Below are 18,534 nucleotides of genomic sequence, written 5' to 3'. Positions count from 1 at the left end.
TCCAGGTTCTCTTGATTCCAAGCCTGGTTGGATATCATGAGAGATCTGGTAGTTCTGGGAGTGCTGGGCCAGATACAGGGGCTTTTATAAGGCCCGCAGCAAAGAGTGGGGCAGTGGTGACTACAGTTACATTAAGAAGCCTCTGATAGTGACTGTGATGGTGGGATTGGTGCTTGGCATAGGATGAGGAGGGAGCTGGAAAACAAGGTGCACAAGGGGAGGTGGAAGGCAGTCCTTGTGCCCAATGGGCAGCCTATCTCTTTCACAAGCAAAATGGCATGGAGAAGCCGTCCCCCAAAAAAGGGTCCCAGCCACCCTAATCTAAATCAGTCTTGCTCTTCCTTCTTTCAAGACTAGGACAATCTTTGAGGCTTCATTTATATTTACGTGTGTACATTTATATGTACATTTCCCAGGGAAAAATAATCTTTTTTTTTTTTTTTTTTTAATAGGTGGCTTTGCTGCCAAAAACTGAGTATATCTGCAGAATAGGGAGCAGCACTTTCACCAACATGAGATTTTATGTGCAAAGCAAGAAGGCTAACCCTGTGTCCTTGGCTGCTTCATGCCGACTTCATAAATGGACTTATATACAGTCCCATCTTTGGGCTTTTCAAAGATATCTTGCTGATGTCATGGATTTAAGTTAGATTTGTTAAAGGTCTGCTGGATCGCTTAGCCCTTTCAACGTGGGTCTGTGCAGAGTTATTTCTGATGAAGTATTTTCACTTTAAACCTTTTCATTCATGGTGATTTATTACTGTTTTATTTCTAATGTTTATGCCACACATAGTTTCTCAAAGGATCAATTTTTCAGGGCACTCACTGCTGAAGGTACTCTGCATTTGTGAGACGGCGCTGAGATTTGGAGTCATGAGGGAGGCATTATAAAATCACAGGCTGGGAGTTTGGTGATGAGTTGCTAAAATGCATCTTTGTGGGAAATGGCTGGATTTATGATACTGTCTTCAGAGATTACAGACATCCATTTCAAAACTGAATTTCAACAGTTCCAATTATTTACATCACTAATTATAGCAATATTTACAGCTCCTATACAGGATATTCCTTTCTACTTAAAATTGGCTTAGAGCAATTAAACTGCATTTTTGTCCCTGGCCCAGCCCTGGGAGCACCCCCATGGCCAACAGCCAACACTGTGTGCCATCGGCACTGCCAGGCTGCAACCGGGACACAGGCAGGGTGCAGGGCGTGATGGCTCCCATTACGGCAAATGATTTTGTGCATGTCGGTACACTGGCTAGACACAGTCCTATGAACAGTGAAACATATGCAGCTGTGCTTGGTGTTTTGATTAAGGAATTTGAGAACAGGTTTGAAGATTGCTGAAAAAATCAATCTTTTTGTATATTTGCAAATGCGTTTTCAGTCAACATGTAACTACATTACCTGTGAATTTTCAAATGGATGCATGCAGATATTCAACTCAAAATGTCAGTCATGTTTTATGTTCTTATTGCTTTTTAAAAAAATGTTTTAATGGAAATATATCTAAAAAACATTTTGTTACTTAGGCACATCATCTGTGCTATATATTTTATATATGGTCCACAACAATTCCTTTTCATGCAGCCAAAAGGTTGGAATCCCATGCTGTGGAGGTAGAACACAGGAAAAATGTTCCTTTTCAGTGTTTCAGTGATCATTTACTGCAGTGCTGTATGGATTTGTGTGTGATAGGCCTTTGTAAAAACTTGACTCTCAAGAATGCCATGCTAGAATTTTTCCTAATTAAATTTATATGCATTAAAACTGCATTTAGGGAAAATACAAAGGTTGCGAAAATGCACTTCTAGAATTAGGATGGACAGGACAGGTATTATATAACCTTGTGAAACTTCACTTTTGTGATCTAAGAATATTTTTTCCGTGTATATCACCATCAGAACCTTAAATGTTAGCTGGTCAAATAAGATGAAGCCAACCCTGGATAAAGGGGTTGGTGCATAAGCAACAGGTATTGTGGGTATCAGTTACATAGAGAACACTGCTATTCATGGAACTGCTCTGCCAAGTGTTGCAAAATTTGTCTGTAGCAAATAAAGCACAGGGCATAGGAAGCAAAGGAAATAGTTATGGATAAAGTAGTTGAATTCAGCCGTGGTGAGAAAGGTGTTTCAATTTTTTGCTACAGTTTTTTCCTTGTGACTCAACAGCTCTTCAAGATTTTTCATATTTTATCTTGTTTCTTCATACACGTAACTTAGGTCTCTAACTTGAACTTTTTCAAGTTTTAGGATTCTGAAATTGGATACCCTGAGACTATTGTTGCTCTCGATGAAGTGCAGATAATGTCATTCCTACTTTCCAAGATGCGATTAGAAGGTTAATGACTGATGAAAGATGTAGAAAAACTCCTGAAGAAAGTAATATCCCTACCCTGATAGTAGGATTTGATTGGGCTGGTACAAAAAAGGATACGACCGTGTATAGAATGATCTCTGCTATAGACAGAATAAAGAAGGGGACCTGTCAAAGGATAATATATGATTACCTGATTAAAGACAATATCATAATGTATTTGTACAAGAGGGACAAATTGAGCTTATCCAGGCAACTGTTTCCTAACTTACGAATGCTTGACTTTGCAATCTCCTAAATACTCTTTTCATGCAGCGATTTTTTTTTTTTTAAACATGTGATTTATGTTACAACTGGGGAAGAGGATGGTAAACTCGTTACAAAGAGAGTCTGAAATGTGAAACTGTACAGTAAAAGACTACAAATTTAGTGATAGCTATTTTTTTGTATATGAAAGTAGTGCTTGCTTGGTACTATGTTGGTATCCAATGTTCTGTAGTTACTGCTTTGAGAATGAGAGATATCTCTGTAGTTGCAGTATGTGTGGAGGTGAGCCTTCTTGGAATCTTAGGGGGCAATTGCCTCAGCAGTGGGAAATTCTGCCCAGTTGCTGTGCTGTCTCTGGTCTTGGATGAGGGAAGGCTTTCCCTTTAAGGGCTGAAAGCACTTTCACGAGTGCTTTATTTACAGTAAGAAAAAAATACACTTGCTAGGGGCGCACTCTATGAAAAATAAAAACAACCATGTTCTTCTGTATTTTCTATTCTGTAGGTAAAATACAAAAGAGACTTTGAAGAAAGCAAAGGAAGAGGGTTCAGTATTGTGACCGATACGCCCGAGTTACAAAGACTGAAAAGGACTCAGGAACAAATCAGTAATGTATGTGACTGCCACCTCAAGTGGTTGGAGGTGGAGAAATAGTGTGTCTGAGAAAAGGAGTGTTTGTTGATGTTTCTGATGCAGTCTGTGAGAGTGAAGAATCTGATTTTGGTGAGTGATTTGTGTATGCTAGATTTTGAAGTGTGTGCAACTTTATGCTGTGGACTTGTACAGCACATTGGCAATGTGTGTTCACCTCTCCAGATTTCATCAAGTGTGCTCATAGTACTTTCTATACCAAAATGCTTTTACACTTTTTTTTTTCTTTTTTTTTCAATACTCTGCTGGGAAATAAGAATACTTTTGTATCTTTGATTTAGATATACAAATACATTATGTTATATAAATAACATAAGCTGCCAAGTGATTTTTTTTTATTTTTAGCAGGGGCTGTCGAATCTTAACCTGCAAGATGAAGCTTTCAAAAATCAAATAAAACTTTAATGCTGAGTTTTAAAAGAAAATACATGCAAGACAGTGTTCACACATTGAGAAGGCAATGGCAAATAGAAAACCTTCACCACATGTTTCAGTAGCTTAGAAAGTGAATGCAGAGTGCTTTCAAGAGTGGAATATTTAAAAATAGGACTTTTCCTGAGTTACATTTTCACTGAAAAAGTTTTTTATGTTGTATTCATTTGTAATACACTTAACTCTCTACACGATGGAGGATTGGGTGACACATAGTGCAATTTATGATACATGTAAAGCAGGTAACAACCAGTGTGCACTAGGAACATACAGAATATATACTACTGTTTTTTCCTAATTTCTCTCCAGTTGTTCTGCTTCTACTAGAACTTTGCTGTGGGTTTTTTTTTTTTTTTACAATTTTTTTTCAAAATCATTTTTAGTGATAAAATGCTAGCATGGTATCAGATTGCAATTATGGTTATGAGAAGAAAATGAAATTTTTTTTTTTTTTTTTTTTACTTGAAAGAAAAATATTTTTCAAGTTGGGAATTTATTGGAAAAAACTCACTAAATAATAGGAATTTGTCACAGCAATGGAGATATTCCATTCCTGTTGAAATCTTCACCACTTAAGATTTTGATGTCCAGAGCTGGTCTTTGAGGTGAAAAATTGAGGTTTCATTTCCTGGAGCCTTGGCCATCTGGGAGGGCAGTTAATTTAAGAGCTGTGCAGATGATCCTGTGGGTAGATAAGCTCATATCTTATGTTAATGTTGGGGCCAACTGAAATTTCTGATCTGTGAGACAGAAGGATGCATCCTTCAGAGTGCCAAAAAGCATGGCCATTAAGACTTCAGTTTGGGATCTGGGAAACTTCAGTGAGTCCCTGCTTTTAATCAGCTACATTTTTATTCAGACCAGGAACTTAACTTAGGTCCTCACATGACCTACATAGCTTCTTAGAGCAGGGGTGATTCTTTCGTGTGCAATAGTTCTGGAACACATCAAGGAGATGAAACGAGCAGTGCTCAAATGCTTAATCCCTTGTGTGGAACTGCTCTGTTAGGAAAGGTCAAGCGGGGTACCCTACAACAGGCCTATGGTATTCATTTTTGGATATGGGTGAACCAAGAAATTTAATTTAGATCTTCTAAGCCTAGTACCCTCAACATCAGCACTTAGGATGGTATGACACAGCTCACTTACATACTCTTTCTCTTGTTCAAAGCAAATTGGGTTTTCCATTGTTGAAATCTGGAAAATTAAAGCCAAATTCAGGATGTTTTGTGAGATGGGAAACAGTTTTCTCCCCAGCTCTATTTTGGATTGGGATAAGGGGTTTACTCTTTTAGCAGAAGACCTTATTGCATAATGCATGATGCTGTCTGGCACTAGAATAAAACATATTTATCTGCCTTTCCAGACCCAGAAATATCTTTCTAAAGGTGAAAACTTTTTTTTTTTTTTTTTCCTGTTTCAATATTCAGCTCTTCTCTGATCATTCCTGACTACCCCAGCCTTAACAATGCCAATTTGTTCCTTCCAGTCTTAACACAGAGTTGTTTTATTTTCTTGATGTGTGTGGGTGACACAGATTTTAAGTCATGGACTTTATTAGAAATAATTAATCTAGATAAAATGGAATTTAAAAATGTGCATTATAAAGGAAATTGCATTTTCTTTACATTTCTTTAAATTAATCTCATTTGATTTATAGCCTTACGTCCTAGAAAGACAATTCTGCGTTGACCACAACTTGAATCTAATTAGCAAATTCCTGTAGTATAGAAATGCATTCCACACAGAGTAGCCTTTATATTTAGCAGATAAACAGTATACATCATGGACTAAGGATCTAAATAAGGGTACAAGACATTGAGAGGTAAGCACTTTAATAATTTTAAAATAATTTTTCTTTTTATATGTAGCAAAATAGAAGAATGCTAATATGTATATATATTTAATTTTCAGTTTTGTTTTGATTTCATCTTGAAGTATTAGAAAGTTCTCAAAGAGCCTATTTGAAACAAAATTGTAGCCGCTGCCTTGAGGGGTAAGTACTTAGCTATTTTTGATGAAAATAAATAACAATGATAGGTATTATCTAGTGGAAACCTTTTTAAAATATTGTCTTTTGCTGTGGTAATAAGTTTTGAAAGGTAGATTAAAACTAATGTAGCACTCTGATCTTTGAAAGAATATCTTATGCTATCAATATAAAGCCTATGATAGAGAAGAGAGCAGGGGGAGTGGAAGAAGAGTGGACTGATGGAGGGAGGTTGGAGTTCAGTTGCTATTTTGCCACCAGCAATATGACTTCTGAAGACTTAGCCCAAACTAATGGAATTTGTTTCATAGCATGGTGGATGTATCAAAAACAGAATGGGATTTCTTGGAAAAGAAAGAAATATACTCTCATGTTTCTTATTCTTTTTAGCATTAGAAACCTAATTATGTGGATGTATAGCATGCTTGTTAGAATCACAAAGCCTCTCTAGGACTTTCAGGATCAGCTACTGCAATCTACAGCTGTTGCAGCTTAGTAATGAGCTAGCTTGAGAGGTGTAAGCCAGGCATACAAGCACGCTAGTCTTGATTGATATAGAGAATGCTACATAAACTAAGCAGCTTTTTTTATTGATGAGTTTGTAGGACTTCCTTTCTATGGCTGAGCAGGCATTTTAAAAAAGGAAAACATTATATTAATTAATGTATGTGAAAATGCTTATAGTTTACTGTATGTTGTCTTTGTCCCCAGTTATTTCAAATATAAGGTTTTCATCACTTCTGCTGCAAATGAAGTTTCTTGGCACTGAATACAAACAAAATGTTGGCGTGTTAATATAAACAAAACTTATGCTGTTCATGTAGGGAAATGTGCTAACTTTGTTAAAAACCTAGTGGTATTATTTGTCTATTTAGAACTTTGAGAGATAGGATTTTGATTATGAATGCAAGTGTTCTCAAGATTAAAAAAAAACAAACAAAACAACAAATGTATTTTGATAGGTGATTTTGCCGATAGGCTAACTGTAAACTGATCTTCCAGGTTAACGTGGTAAAATAACAGAATAATTAAAGATGGCAAAAATCTATTTATTGATCTCTCATAACACATGGCTAAATGAAGAAGTAGGCGCTCAATCTAATAATCTTTCCTTTGGGGAAATTAAACACTTAAAACAGTTCATCGCAATGAGCTGCAACTTATTATACTTTTATGTCCAGCTGTATGGTTTGAAGCCTGTTTTATACTTTGTGATAAAATTTTAAATCTGTTCCTGGTAAATCTCTGTACAGTGTACAGCAAAGGAAAGGTCCGTAGAAGTTGAGGTGATGTGAAGCTTTCACTAAGATACAGGCCGGTTCTTGAATAGCAGTCTTGTTAGATTGTATTACTGGAAGGGTACAAGGAAGCCTTCATAGGGGTTGTCCTCATTACACTGAGTCCCTGTATAGATATTTCTCACTTCCCCCTTCATGCTAATATGACCTTAAATCATGTGGAAGCAAGTAGCAAGCAGCTTATGTCTGTGCCCTTTTTGCATATGAGGAAGATAGCAAAATTTGCAAAATGTGGTCTTGCAATTTCTTTATATGTAAATTTCCAGCAGGTATAAATTATATGTAAAACTGGAAACTGTGCCTTAGGGTAAAAAAGGAATATAAGAAAACAGATCAGAGTTGGTTTACAAAGCGTATTTCTAAGGTATTCCACTTTGGTTAAGACCTTATATGAAGAAGGAATGTCCTTATCAAAGAGAAGATAATTTTATCATTTCTCTATGTAGAGGGAGATGAGCTCTGCACTGATGTTAGTGAACCCAAATACAATTGATTTTGTTAAAGCTGCAAATACAGCCAGCTAGTTTTATTTCATCGTAATTCCAAAGAGTAAATTAACAGAACTCTTTGATTATTTGTATGAAAATAATTTCAAACATTAAATTAAAATACAATTGAATTGTAGTGTAAAATTCCATTTTTCTTAGGTATATATGTTTTGATGATATTCAGTAGAATTTTGCAAATGAAAACCTTCTAACATTCTTAAAGGCTTTTGAATTTGAATATGAGAGATTGCAATGCTACATATTCACTGTCTTTGATTTTGAAATGTTGCATGCTTCAATTTTTTTTTTTTTTTTATATTAAGCGTTAACTGCCTTCAGTTGAATTTATACAGCTTCAAGGGAGGTGATGGAGGACCAAACATCCGTTTTTTTGGAAAAAAGACATGAAGAAAAAGAATTGGCCATGGCCTCAGATGTGGTGCAAATGTATATGTATATATACATTATATATATATATATATATATATATATATATATATATATATATATATATATATATATATATATATATATATATATATTAATATATATATATATTATATATATTAATATATATATATATATTGCATAAATGTATATGCGTATATATATATATACATGTATAAAACCAAAGGAGGAATTAAAGTCGTGTTACTACTGTACTTGTGCACTTCTGCACATCTGTAATTAGAAACTGGTCCTAACAGATACTGAGACATAGCTCCATTTTTGGAATGTATTGGCACAGTTGGTCAACCAGTTTACTTGCTCAAATGTAAGGCTGTCTCTCAAACTGCCAAAACAGACTGTAGAGAAAATTGGCAGAAGATGCTGTGAACAAGGCCTGGATTTTCATTTGTAGTATTCATGGTGTAATGCCTGCAGATACTTGTCTCTAAGGACTTTTCCCCTGCATTGAACTCAAGTGAAGGAGAAGAATAGCATGAAAGGAAACAAGAAAAATTGATTGCAACATGAATGTCTACATTTCACAAAGCCAACCATGGCACATCAACAAAGAGACTGGGTAAGCATGTTAAACTGCACACAAAAAGAGCTTATATTGTTTTAGTGCTGGGATTTTCAGTGCTTCTGATGTGATTCATACTGATCTGACTGCCTCTATATTACTAAGCACGATTTTTGTTGTTTCATTTATAAAATATGCATATGATCATATATGACAACTGTATCTTTTTACATAACAGGAGTAGCAGTTTATGAACTGCTGCATGCATGAAGCAGACATGCAAAACTCAGCTCGCAATGGTGCTGATTGTCTTCTTCCCTTGACAGTTTAATGCAACTTCAAGAGCTATTAATTACTTAGTGTGTTTTTGGTTTAATTCCACACAACTGCATTTCAAATATGCTGCCTGTAACTCATGTAATTAAACAAATAACACTTGTATTCAACCACTTTTTTTTCTGATTGGAAGATAGGATGTTGAATATGTAATTCCTATTCCTAACATAAGTGTACCTCTGTAAGAAGATGGAACTTCTACTGTGCTCTTACGCAGTAAAACATACATGTAAAGAGTCATTTCCAACCTTGTCCCAGTTCTGGGTTCCTCTTCTAGTCTTGCTTTTTATATATGCATACAAATAGAGACTCTGAGAAGCCCGCTTGTCTTTCGGCTTTCTGCTACTTTTGTGTTGAAGTATTTTGACTTCTTATTAATGCAGAGTCCTGATAAATGCTTTGGAAATGACTTAGAAAATGAATCACATTAATTTTAGATGACAGTGAATATTTGCTGCAAACAGATTCTTATATAGCTTCACATACTCTGTAACTTTCAGAAATTTGTATGGTGACTGAACACATTACAGAATCACAGAATGGCCCAGGTTGGAAGGGACCTTGAGGATTATGAATCTCCAATCTTCCTGCCACAGGTAGGGCCACCAACCACCAACCTCCCCATTTAAAACTAGACCAGCCTGCCCAGGGCCCCATCCAACCTGGCTTTGAACACCTTCAAGGACGGGGCATCCATAGCCTCTCTGGGCAGCCTCACCAGCACCTCACCATTCTCATAGTAAAGAACGTCCCCCTGACATCCAACCTAAATCTTCCCTTCCTTGACTTGAAACCATTTCCCCATGTCCTGCTGAAATCTACCCTTTCAAAGAGTTGACTCCTCTCCTGTTTATAGGCTCCCTTTATGAAAGGCTGCAATGAAGTCACCCTGCAGCCTTCTTTTCTCCAGGCTGAACAAGCCCAGCTCCCTCAGCCTGTTTTTGTAGAGAGTTGCTCCAGCTCCCAGATCATCTTTGTGGCTCTTCTCTGGACTCTCTCTAACAGCTCTCTGTCTTTCTTGTACTGGGAGCTCCAAACCTGGATGCAGTGCTCCAGATGGGGCCTCACAAGAGCTGAGTAGAGGGGGACAATCACCTCCCTGTCCCTGCTGGCCACCCCTATTCTGATGGAGCCCAGGATACCATTTGCTTTCCGAGCTGCAAGGGCACATTGCTGGCTCATGTTCAGTTTTTCATCCATCAGGACCCGCAGGTCCTTCTCTGCAGGGCTGCTCTCAAGGACCGCTCCTTCCAGTCTGTATGGATGCCTGGGATTCCTCCAGCCCAAGTGCAAAACCTTGCACTTTGCTGTGTTGAACCTCATTAGGTTCACCTGGGCCCACCTTTCATATCTGTTTAGACAGAAATCATGCTAAGTGATCAGCTGGAGAGCTTTGAGGATGCTTTTCAAACTTCAGTGTATATTCAACTTAATAATTCTATGATTCTATGAAAAAATCTTTAATTAATAATCATTATTATTATATAAAAGTATTATTAAAGTTAGGAAAATACTATATTAAATCAGCTCCTGTATTCTTTTTGTAATTCCTGTATTCTTTTTGTAATTCTTTTCCTACATTTTCAGTAAAAGATCAAATTATATAATGGCCTCTTGCTCTCTTCACTTCTTCCTACTTTTTTCTGAATGTAGAGTAGTCAACAAGCATTCATCCTTGTGATACTTTTTCATTTATTATATTTTTACTGTGCCAGATAATATCCTTTACACCATAAAATGTTCCTGTGAGAACAACCAGTAGCTTCCTTCTGGACTTTTCCTTAAAGCTTCTTTCTCACTTCTTTACTGTATGGAGTCAAATTATTTTCAGTATGTTTTAAGAAATGGGAAGGTGGTGGAATGCTCTTTTATGCAGCTTTATTTACATAAAGAACTAAACCATAGAGATTAAAGTATTCACATTTAACCAGTGAGTGGTCCCAGAGTAAACCCTTGCCTTCTATTTTGGCTGTCCATTAGAGGCAGAGAGAGGAACACCTTTGCTAAGGAATTTTACAGCTATTTACTGGAAAGGAGGGAATCATTGAGAATCTGGAGCAGTGTGGTCCTGTTGCACCAGAGTGACACTGACTTCTTTCACTGTCCACATACCCTTCTCCCAGTCTCCCAGTTTTCTTAATCCCTGTGATGTGTATGACAATAAATCCAAACACGTGGGAAAAAAAAAAGTAATTTTTTGACTCTAAAATGCCAAGATGAAGAATACTTTTTGGATGGTCATCTACTCACTACAGTAATTGTGTAGGGATCTGTCAGTACAGGTAGAATTGAATAATGTAGCAAACAGGAAAATTTGCATGAGTAAGTCACATTAGGTCATATTCCATGGGTGTAGTAAAGCCAGTATCCATCCATAACAAGGTGATGCTCTTCACCTGCTAAAGATCAGCTACCTGGTTCAGAGCGGGAAAAGCTTTAGAATGTATCAGTAACATGTTGAAAGATGACTTATTTTATGACACAAATGGAAAGATGCATAACTTTTCAACAGAAAGAACGGGAAGATTTTTACCAATCAGTATCTGGAAAACAGAATTGTGCCCAAGAGAGGCAACTGTATTTGGAAAAGCTGTTAGTGTTAAAAGCAGGAATTTATAATGGTCATCAGTGGATAGTTTCAGCTATTATATCCCAAACTGCCTGTAAAATCATTAGGTGTGCAAATTCAGATGGGTGTTTGGGTAAGTCCATTGAAATATTAAACCCAAATGTATAGTGAAATTATGGTAAGCTACAAATATGTGAAAAAAAAACACCTCTGTATCATCAAATTGTCTAAAATGGAACTGCTTGGCTGTCAGAGCTGAGTATTTGGGCTTGAATGGCATGTGACCTTGGGACAATTTCTGCTGGTGAAGGATCTCTTTCAACAGCTCAACAGTGAGCAGTGAAAACTGCTCAAAGAATCCTCTCAACTGTGAGACTGAAACTGTCCTTAGAGATGTGAGAGGAAATATTTTAGCTTAAGTGGATCTGTGGTAGTTGAAGGAAGCAGATGTGACACTCTTATAGGTGCTTTTAAAATAATCTTATTCCATCTGGCTTTGTTCTTAGACTCGATCAGAAAAAAAACATTTTCACTCTATTTAAAAATAAGGTTTTTTTTAATGGATAGTAATGCTTTATGATTATTTTTTTTCCCTGCGGTTTCAGAAGTCTTTTTAATATAAGAAATTACTGTTAATATTCCTTATTTTCTTCTGTATCACTGTTTTCATATGAAATTAAGTGATTGCAAAAACTGTTGAGCTTTATGAAGCGTTAAAATATATCCCAAAGTTTCTAAAAGTTTTCAGTGATGTTCCAACAGAGAATAGAATAGTCTTTCTGATTCTATTTCAATTTCTAATTGAAATAAATAAAACTGACAGAATGACAGTAACCTTGCTAACTGTATTGACAGTATAAATGGAGTTGTGTGATGGAAATAAAACAAACCATCTAGAGATGTACCTAAAGGTTAGCATTTAATAAATAGAAGGTTAGAATTTAATAAATTACAGTTTAAATGGATCAACTCATGCATGAGAAATGAATGCTAGTTGTAAATTGGATGCAAACCTGTAGACTTTAAGGGGAATTGAATCAACTGGTCATCTAAATTTCTTGATAGAGATTAGAGATGTTCTGATATGTTTTCCCTTTGAAAAACAGCAACAAAGGTAAGTATTACAGAGAAATAATTAAAACACATGTTTGTGTTAGGTTAGAACTGTGTCATTCAACTTCAGAACTTCTTTGAAGTCATTGTATTAATTTATGTCACTGGCACTAGTAAATTCTACTTTGATATTGTTAAACCTGTATTTGGTTACACCTCTGTTTGAGTTGATGGGATGCATACACATCCATACATAAGATGCACTTTAATTTAGGGTGGTCTCCAATCTAGAAGAATACCTCTTGGGCTTTTTCTGTTTAAAATAATAATAAAAAAGAAGTATCTAGTTTGTTTTACCTTCTTTTTATGATATAATATTCAGATTAAGTAGCAGGGCAAATTTCTTATGAAAAACATCAGCAATTTAAGAAATAATTAAATAATCTTCAAATATATAGTGCAGTGTTTAATGAATTTCATTTTAATCCATGGCAATTACTGTTTCTTGTCAGCAGATGCAGAAGTAAAACCTTACGTTAATATGCACTTACTGAACATCCTAATTGGAGTCTAAAACAGCTATGTAAGTATAAGCACGGAATTGACAGTTAATTTCTTTTCACATTTTGCTCCAGTACTGACTAGCACATGCACTGCTTTGTACTGCAGTTTATGCAACAACAAAAAAATCAGTTTGTAATGAAGACAAATATAAAAAGTGTTCTTTAGCAACTGTTGTAAGCATCAATCTCTTATCTGACTGAAGTTTTTTTGTCTTAAAATGCAGGTGACTTCAAGACTTGGTTTATTTGGAAGGTTTCTGATGTTTAAATGTATGGTTTTGGCTTTTTCTTTTATGGTACTATGCAACTAAACAATTATGATCTCTCCTTCCCCCAGGTTTTTTCCAATGTCACTTGAATATATTTAAGCGATATCAAAATCACTCATTATTTTTAATGAGAATGTATTTTTGAAGCCCTTGTTTTACATACAGTAAAAAAGAAAATGAAATAAATTGTCCTTCCACAGTAACTCAACTTGGGAGCTAATTAAGTTTTTAGAATGCCAAAAAATTAATTAGCCCAAAATTTGAACATCAGGACTTAGTAACTCCAGAGATCCTTGAGTAGTTAAGTGCTTGTAAGGAAAAGACAATTCCTAATTTCCTCGTTTTCCTATGTTGTCCATTTCATTGCAGCTTTTAATTCAGCCTTATCTGATGTTTTTGTACTGCACATCAGTTGCTAAGGCAGCATCTTATGCAGTAAACCTCCTGCTGAAGAACAAGATGCTCTACTTCTTCTAAAGCTAATACCATCTTTAATCTTGATCCCTGGAGATTTGAATGTCTCACCCCTATAATGCTCACAGACTTCATTGACCTTGACAGCAGGGGAATCTGGTCCTCTGTGGCACTCAGTTATTTTTTTACATGTTAACACATGTGTCTGTGATTTCCTTAGGCTGTCAGTAGTTGCATTAGTTGTGACAAAGCCAGCACTGTAGTAAGTGTAATGATTAAACTTTTTAACAATCCTGACATGAGAGGAAGTAGACAAAGTTTGCATGTGACATTTCTGCTTATGTCTACAGAGATCACAGAGACTGAGTTTACTTTTCCAAAAAACAGATTAGACTATCACAGTATTGCTTTCTAACTGTTTCAGTTCTGTTCAAATAATGGTTTAGTTTCAGAAATGTTTGTTTACTCCTTTTTAAGTTCTTTCTCTGTCTTATGCCAATTTACTCCTCCTGTTAGCAACCACAGTATTTTAATGTAAATCTTTTAAGCATTTTTTCAGATCAGCCTTGAGTTATTTTTTTTCCTCCTGTCTTTTCACATTTAGTAAGTTAGTAAGCTTGTATGGCTAAATACTGGCTGTTGGGGAAGACCATTCTGAAGAAAATGATATTTGAATGGTGATTATCTTGAACTTCAAGGCTGGTTGTCTTCAGCCTTACTGAGCCTCAGTCCTGCTGCCCCTGCTTTGTATCTGTCCTTCCTTTCTCCGTTAAAGAATGATGGCATAAATAGAAACCCTAATCATTTTGGCCAGTCCAACCCTTTTCCAGTCTTAAGAAGTGAAGTATACTTCAAAGTCATGTCTTTGGTGATGTTAACTTTTTTTTTAAAATAGAATTTGGCATAATAGTGTAACAGTTCCCAATTTCCAGAAAATGAGTAGGTATATGGTTGAGAAGAATAGTAGGGTTGGTGTGAGTTTTGGCACAACAGATTTGATCTTTGAGGAAGAAGGAAGATTGGAATATGAGGAAGCTGTGGTAAGATCCACCATGCGCATCAGGGCAAGATATAAGTGCCTTCAGGGCTGTTAGTGTATTGAACAGAGCTGGAGCCATTTGGTAGCACTGTTCCTACTGGCACCACTAATAGGAAATTAAGGAGTCAGGGAACCTGAGAAGGTGTATCCAGCTCACCTCATGTTTTCTTGTCTGCTCAGCAGGAAGACTTGCTCTGATGTGGGCTGGGTTACCCTTGTCTTCAGTGCTGTGAGCACAAGGGAAATGACCAAAGGGTTCTTTACCTGTACAGAGAGGGCTGTAGATATGAGCAGGGCAAGAGCAGCAGGCATGGAATGAGGTCACTTGTTTGGCATTGCCTTTTGTTTAACATTCCTTTCTGTGCAGCATGTGGTTCTGGCTCAGATAATAGCTGGCAAGCTGTCTTGAGTCGAGAAATTATTAGCAGTTGGGTTCCTTTTCATCAGAAAATTACAAGTTTATGGTGGAAAGGCTTAAAAAAGCTTGGTGGTGATAGAAAATTTAGCAGAATTATTGGCTCTGAAGATTATGGCAAAAGATATGAAAGGCTCGGTGTTGAGGGATTGAAGATTAAACAATTGGTGTGTCTCAAAAAGGGGTAGATACTGAGAAGTCACAAAAGAAAATTAAGCTTTCTGTATGAACAAAAAGCCAAGTGGGATATGCATATAAAGTAACAGGTAGCATGGAACAGGAAAGGAGAATTTGATTCTTTACTCTGTCTTAAAAGGTAAGAGTGAGGAATGTGGAGAGTAATTTTCAGGCATTGTGTTTGAAAGAAAAACATGACTTCTCTCATGACATCTGATTTCTCTTCTGGTCTTTCCATTACTTTCTGTTATGGACTGGAAAGCCTTTTTGAGCCCTGAACGACAGTTTTTTGAAGAGATGACTGAGATGCAAATGTAACTGGGATATGACAGATAGTCCTTACCTATGTAGATCTTATTGGTGTTATTTTTTGAGTGTTGTTATTAAGGTATTTGGAAACTAGACACGATGTAGTAAGACTGAGCGGAGGTGAAGGCTGCTAGGTATTTAAAGGTATTAAGAGCCTTTTAAAGCAAAGAATAACCACCAGTGTTCTCACACAGCCACTTCAGTTAACTGATCAGATATTCAAGAGTAAGATGGCATTTTAGCTTTGTCTGGAAGTGTGATTTTCAAGTGTATCCCCTAATTAGAGCATACAAAGTGGAGCAATTACAACTGAAACTAAACTGAGTGATATGCTCTAGCTGTTAGAACATATACAGTCCTTCAGACCAGACTTGAGGTATTCCACAGCTACTCCCATCTCCCATAGAATACGGAGTTTATGCACTCAGCACCAACTGTTTTATTCTACGTCTGTCCCTATTATGCTGCAATACCTGCTAATGGAAACACTTCTTATGTTATCCTAGCTAGGAACTAGTTGTCACTTCAGTGCTGCATTCCTGTTGGACTCTAAAGTGATACTGACTATAACTACAGGCTTTAAAATTCAGAAAGTGGAAGGGTGGAAGAATTGGATCCTGAAAATCAGATTGTTGCATGACCTCTGTTTGCCCTTTCAAGGGGTCACTGAGGCTTGTCTGGACTGTGCAGTAAACTTGTAATTTATGTTTGTGGAGAATGTCAGGAAGAAGATTCATGTCTGGATGTGCAGGTGCTCCATTAAGATTTAGAAAGACATGAATTGATTAGGTGGTTATTGCCACATGCAAAATTAGCCTGGTCAGAGACCCCTAACAAGGAAGCTTGGTGCACAACTAGAGCACCAGGCTGCAGCTGATAGAGCCTCAAAATGTTAATGGTATGTAACTCAGATAACTTTGGAAATGAATAGGTTTTTGCTCACACATCTCTGATATTCTAGGCCGAAACTTTTAGGGATGACATGCAGCATTAACTACATGTAAGAACTGACTTTTCCTGTGTGTTTTGAGTTTGGATCCGTAGAAGATAAGCACCCACTGTGTATGTATGTGTATGTAGATATGGTGCAGGTAGCCAGAAATGGAAATGTACTGGTTATTGTTGCTTTGGGAGCTCTGTATAAATATGTACTAGATGTAGGAATCAGACTTGGGAGCAGAGTATATCCCACAGGTGTAAATGAAACTTAGGATTGAGTTGATAGGCTTCTTTCTGTAGGAGAAGATATGGTCTAGAAAATCTTGAAGAACATGGGCAGTCTGAGGAAATGTGATCCACATTAGTAATTTGTTTATATTTTGTAATATGACCTTTTCTGACATTGGCTCCAAAAAAAGTGAGGGTTGAGAGCTGAAGCACACAGTCCTCTCCCTGTTAAAGTAATAAAACTGGCTGTTAAAATGTGAAACTGGCATTCATTCATTTTCATATCCTGTTCAGTGTTCAGTTTCTGTTCTAAAAAGTGTACTGCACAGGATCTGGTCCGTTTCCTCAGCTCAGTTTCTTAGCAGTTCTCCAAGGCCTGACAAAAGCGAGGGTTTTCAGTAAGGATTTCCTGTTTAACGGGCACTTTGACACACTTCAATTAGGAGCACTGCATTGAAAGAATCACTGAGTCAGGTCCTCAGCTGTCATCAGCACCACCTTACAGAAATCTTGTTATTCATGCTTTCAGCCTGATCTTGAAGCCAATGAGATTTCTGGCCTTCAGTATCTAATCAGGTTATATCTTATGCTGCTTGTTTGTTAGTTTCTCTTAGACGTGATTTAATGCAGGGGTCAACCAATACTACTTTGTACTAAGACTGCAGTACATCTGGATTTGAGAAGTCTGCTATTTATTTCTATCTAACTTTGCTGATGACATTCCTTGTTACCTGTGGCAATTTGCATCACTTCTGGTTCCCTTTGTACATAATGTGGATAATGATACTGAGGGCCTTTAGGAAACTGTTTCAAGTTCTAATGACAGTGATAAAACAGATGATTAGTGTGGCTGCTGGTTGTTATTGTTTATATGTGCAGATTTTGAGAGGCAGTACAAGAGTGGGTGTCTTGAGTCATCAGCTCTAGTTCTCTCTCTTGCAGGCAAGTATGTCATGCAAACTTCTTAACACATTTGCCAAACTCCAAATCCACCCTTTCTTTTTTTTTTTTTTTTAACATTGTTTTCTCACTTTGCTTAATGGAAGGTAAAAGCCACAGTCCAATTTCCACAATAAATTCGTGGCAAGAATATGTCTATTCATATGCTAAAGCTGTCTTTTGTTTGCATGCCACATCTATCTCCTATATATACCTAGTGAGAGGTGTAATTCTCAGACTTTGCTATATGATGCTGAGCAAGTAAGCAGTCTTGATGTGTCCTTGCAGAAGTCTTGCTGTTCCACAAGGTCCCACTTCTGCCTTTTTTTATGGGAACTCAACTCTTTTGAGCACAGAAAACCAGAGTGATTTTCATAGTATTGTAAGAGAGATTTTAAATATACTTTGTCCTGATTCATTTTAGTGTTATATTTGCTTTTCCTTGTGGCCATGGTGGTGTCACATAATCATTGTATGGTTGTTCCAGATACACATATATGCCACTTTTAAACTATTAAATTTGTATCTTGCAATTTAAATGCTCCGAAGAACATATTTTTGTATTGAGTAATATTAAATCCTGTCCTATTATTCCAGATATCACATTCAGTCATTTTTATCCCATGAAGTCCTAACTGTCTTGGCAGCTACTGCCTGCTTCCTAGGCTTTTTATGTGTGTTTGAGCAACAGATTACTTGATTCAGATTGGTGGTAAAAAATTTCTGGTAAAAAAAAAAAATTGTGGTAAAAAAAAGTTCTTCTCAATGGAGTCACAAAAAACCAAAACAAAACAAAAACGAGAGAGAGAGAAAAAAAATTATTCCTGAACAGAGACAAATAGTATGTGCAGAGTAGTTCTATCAGT

The 18,534-nt window shown here is 36.6% G+C and overlaps 1 protein-coding gene across 2 annotated transcripts in view; it reads left to right on the top strand.

The window, feature by feature from the left end:
* Nucleotides 1-18,534, top strand: part of LOC306948731 (LIM zinc-binding domain-containing Nebulette) — a gene marked incomplete at both ends in the record, with an annotated part of 234,835 nt that overhangs the window by 106,659 nt on the left and 109,642 nt on the right. For both annotated transcript variants that reach the window (XM_079538416.1, XM_079538415.1), the window contains one exon: nucleotides 3,094-3,201. In XM_079538416.1, coding sequence (XP_079394542.1) covers nucleotides 3,094-3,201 — 108 coding nt within the window. The remainder of the gene's footprint in view (nucleotides 1-3,093; nucleotides 3,202-18,534) is intronic.

The sequence above is a fragment of the Tetrao urogallus genome, assembly GCF_951394365.1.
Source record: "Tetrao urogallus genome assembly, chromosome: 7".
Lineage (NCBI taxonomy): Eukaryota > Metazoa > Chordata > Aves > Galliformes > Phasianidae > Tetrao > Tetrao urogallus.
This window is presented reverse-complemented; position numbering and strand designations above follow the sequence as displayed.